A 3,744-nucleotide genomic window follows, 5' to 3' on the forward strand; every position below is an offset into this window, starting at 1 on the left:
ACGCCGATCGCAACCGCACCGAGCGTCACTTTCAGGCGGGTGAACAGGTGCTGCTCAAACTTCAGCCTTATGCTCAACGTTCGGTGGTCAACCGCCCGTGCGCCAAGCTCGCCTTCAAGTACTTTGGTCCGTACAAGATCATCGAGAAGATCGGCGCGCTCGCGTACAAGCTCGACCTGCCGCCAGAAAGCCAAGTCCACCCTATCTTCCACGTTTCGCAGCTGAAGCCCTTCACCCCCGACTTCACACCGGTGTACGACGAGCTGCCCAAGGTGCCGGACCTCTCCGTCGACAACCTCGCCCCTACGCGCATCCTGGACCGGCGTATGATGAAGCACGGCGATGCGCCGGTGGTGCAGCTCAAGGTGCAGTGGGGCACCGGCGACTCCACGCCGACGACATGGGAGGACTACGACGTGCTCCGCCACCGTTTTCCGTCAGCACCACTCTGGGCGGAGGCAGACAACGAAGACGACACTGAAAAAGAAGAAGACACATCTTAAGGAGGGAGGAATGTCACACCTAATCTCTGATTAGTGTGCTCTAGAGCTGGCTGGTGGGCCCAGCCAGCTGGCCAGCCAAGTGGCGTGAGTGGGTGATGTTAAAAGAGGCCGCCCGTGGCCGTGGGTGTCATGTGTGTGTTGACAATTCCTGTATCTGAAACCTTCCTCTGCAATCCATCTCTCCTTCTTCCTCTCCAAGCCATCCTCCCTCCTCTCGCCTCGATCTGGATCCCCTCTCCCTCTCTTTCTTCCTGGGGTGTTACACACAACACATGATCCGGGCTAGGTGAGAGGCTGAACGCATCCACTATACCACTGTCCTTCTAATCATCCAGCCATAGGTTGATTCGCAAGCAGGGCGAAAGCTGAAGCTAATAAGAAGGGCAAAAGCTGAAGCTGATGAATCACCACACGGATCAGGCTAGGTGAGAGACTGAATGCATCTACGATACCACTATCCTTCTAACCATTCAACCATAGGTTGATTCACAAGCACGGCAAAAGACGAAGCTGATAAGAAGGGCGAAAGCTGAAGATGGTGAATCACCCCACGGGTCGAGATTCGATTATGTATTTAATAACTCACGCTGCCAAAATGCTGGTTCGGGAGCAAACTTGATCGCTCGCAGCTCATGACTTCCATCAATGCGAGACTTACGCAAATGTCTCCTGGATCTCGCACGCAATTCCATGCATCATGCGCACTGCGCCGTGCACTCACGCTCTCCGCCCACCCCGCAATCCGCGCATCGACCATCGCCGGGCCCTTTCCAATCTACCGTCGCTTGCTACCAATGCGGTCCAATTATCCGACGCCTCTCAGACTCTAGCGGCCACATACCGGCATGGCTATATATACAAGCGGGAGGGCGCGCTCGGAGACAAGACAAACACACACACACGGCCCGCGCTGCAGCGTTGCCTCCTACTGCCACGGTGCCACCGACGATCGACCACGACGCTTCCATGGCTACCTCTGCTTCCCGCCTCTGCCTTCTCGCCATCGCGTTCCTCCTCGCCGTCGCCGCACCCCGCGTGGATGCGTGGGGCGGCCGCTTCTTCTTCAGCAAGATGACGCGCCCCGGAGCCGTGGTCGAGGCCGACAAGGCGGCGGACACCGCCACCGTGGCGACGGAGGCGCTCGGCACCAGCAACGCGCCAGCGGCGTTCTCGCGGCCGTCCAGCAACCGCGGCTACGGCCTCTACGGCCGCCCTGAGGAGAACGAGAAGTACCCGCCGGCCTACTTCCGCCGCGGCGTGCACCGCGACACCGAGAAGCTGACGACCACCAACGTCGTGCCGGAGACGGAGCCGCGGCACGAGGAGGAGGCGGCCGTCCCGGTTCAGGAAGAACAATCCTCGGGCGAGGAGGAGCCGGCGTTCCCCGCGGACGGCAGCGGCAGGGGGCGGCCGCTGTCGTACATGCGCCACCGCGGCAAGCACGAGCGCGACTACTACGGGATGAGCGACACGAGGCTGTACCAGAACGGCCGGTACTACTACGACGTGGAGACTGACAAGTACGGCTACGGCTACGAGTCCAACCCGGTGCGGACGGCGCGCCCCGAGCCCGAGGACAACGGCTCCGGGTACGGCCGCCCCGGCCGCCAGCGGAGCTACGGCGAGGCGGCCGGATACGAGAACGACAACGGGGTGGCGGAGAAGCAGAACGACGACGGCGGCGTCCAGGAAAACCAGAACGGGCAGTACAATCCATGAGTAAGACGTATACGAGGGGCTTGTTTCTGCTTGCGATCATCAGATACGTTGTGTGGTAGGAGTATAATGCTCCTTGCTTGTGTGCTGCAAGCTAGCACGACGTCGTTACTACTTACTACTTCTACTACGCTGAAGGATGAGCTGCCGGTGTGGAATGGTGATGAAACGTATTTACGTACGGATGAATAATCTGTGTGAGTAATGCAATGTCTACTGTTGTTAACAAGTGCTTCTCCTTCTCCACTTCACTGCTCATTTCTGTCGGTGCACGGGCCCAGTTCGTGTGCCAGAATGAAGAAAACAGTGGGGTGATCAAGCCTCATTCTGAAAGGCATGATTGGTTTAGTCGCACTCGCACATATATTTTCCGGGTCCGCCATTGGACGTGGAGCACTTGAACTCGGGATTACAATGGCACTTTCACCTTTTGCTGCGTTAGATCCGCACCAAAAATTTCAAACCTGTTCATCCCGGAGAGTACCACCTACCTACCTAGTGTCCTTGTGAAGTCGATCGAATTACTCCCTTCACGTCGATGCATGGACGATGGATCACAAAGTGGCGCGCCATAATTAATTTCAGCAGACAAACCACATTACCACGTAGGCCACAATTTGTCCTCCTCAGAGGACAAGGTGCGTGGCTAAACTGCAGTGCCGACCGCTGCTTTGCATTGGATGCTGGTGGCACCTACCAAACAACGACCTACGGGGCCATCGATCATGGCCTTTGGGTGTGTCTGTACCTACAGCTGGAGCACTGTACCACTTTGTTCGGTGCAACTAGACCTTCGGTTCATTAAACCTAGCGTCCAAAGCTCAGTACCGTTTGTTCGAAAGTTGATGCGCATTGAACTTCATGGTGACACCACGGTAAGTTTTGCCGGCTACATAGAGGATGATCGTGTATTGAGGAGTTTCTGCATCTTGATTATGTTAAACAGATTAGGGTTTGGAACAATGCTCGATACCCTTGGTGGGTACGGCTGTCATATATTTATAAAAGGGAACCGTACAAATACAAGTTGTGTTACAACACGTATATCTAATATATACTTAGTCTAACACCCTCCCTCAATCTTAACTATGTCCTGAAACACTCAGAAGGTTAAGATTGCGACGACATCCTTCAAAAGAAGGCAAGGGCAACGGTTTAGTGAAAATATCAGCAAGCTGATCCTTCGAAGAAACAAACTTAATCTGAAGGAGCTTCTGAGCAACACGTTCCCTCACAAAATGGTAGTCAACTTTGATGTGCTTCGTTCGGGCATGAAATACTGGATTGGATGAAAGGTATGTTGCACCGATGTTATCACACCAAAGAACAGGCGGCTGAGTTGGGGAGACCTTCAACTCTCGAAGCAATGACTGCACCCATATGATCTCAGCCGTGGCATTAGCAACAGCTTTGTACTCAGCTTCGGTACTACTCCGAGACACCGTAGCTTGCTTGCGAGCTTGCCAGGCGATCAAGTTAGGCCCAAAGAACACAACATGTCCCCCCGTGGATCGCCGATCATCAG

General features: G+C 55.2%; 1 protein-coding gene across 1 annotated transcript; it reads left to right on the forward strand.

Annotated features, from left to right (window-relative positions):
* Window positions 1-1,373: 1,373 nt before the first annotated feature.
* On the forward strand, window positions 1,374-2,448 carry LOC123079200 (protein E6). Its single transcript, XM_044501905.1, has one exon. The coding sequence runs from the start codon at window positions 1,470-1,472 to the stop codon at window positions 2,220-2,222; it is 753 nt and encodes a 250-aa protein (XP_044357840.1). The 5' UTR covers window positions 1,374-1,469; the 3' UTR covers window positions 2,223-2,448.
* The last annotated feature ends 1,296 nt before the right edge of the window (window positions 2,449-3,744 follow it).

This window comes from Triticum aestivum, chromosome 3D, assembly GCF_018294505.1.
Source record: "Triticum aestivum cultivar Chinese Spring chromosome 3D, IWGSC CS RefSeq v2.1, whole genome shotgun sequence".
In the NCBI taxonomy this organism is placed as follows: Eukaryota; Viridiplantae; Streptophyta; class Magnoliopsida; order Poales; family Poaceae; genus Triticum; species Triticum aestivum.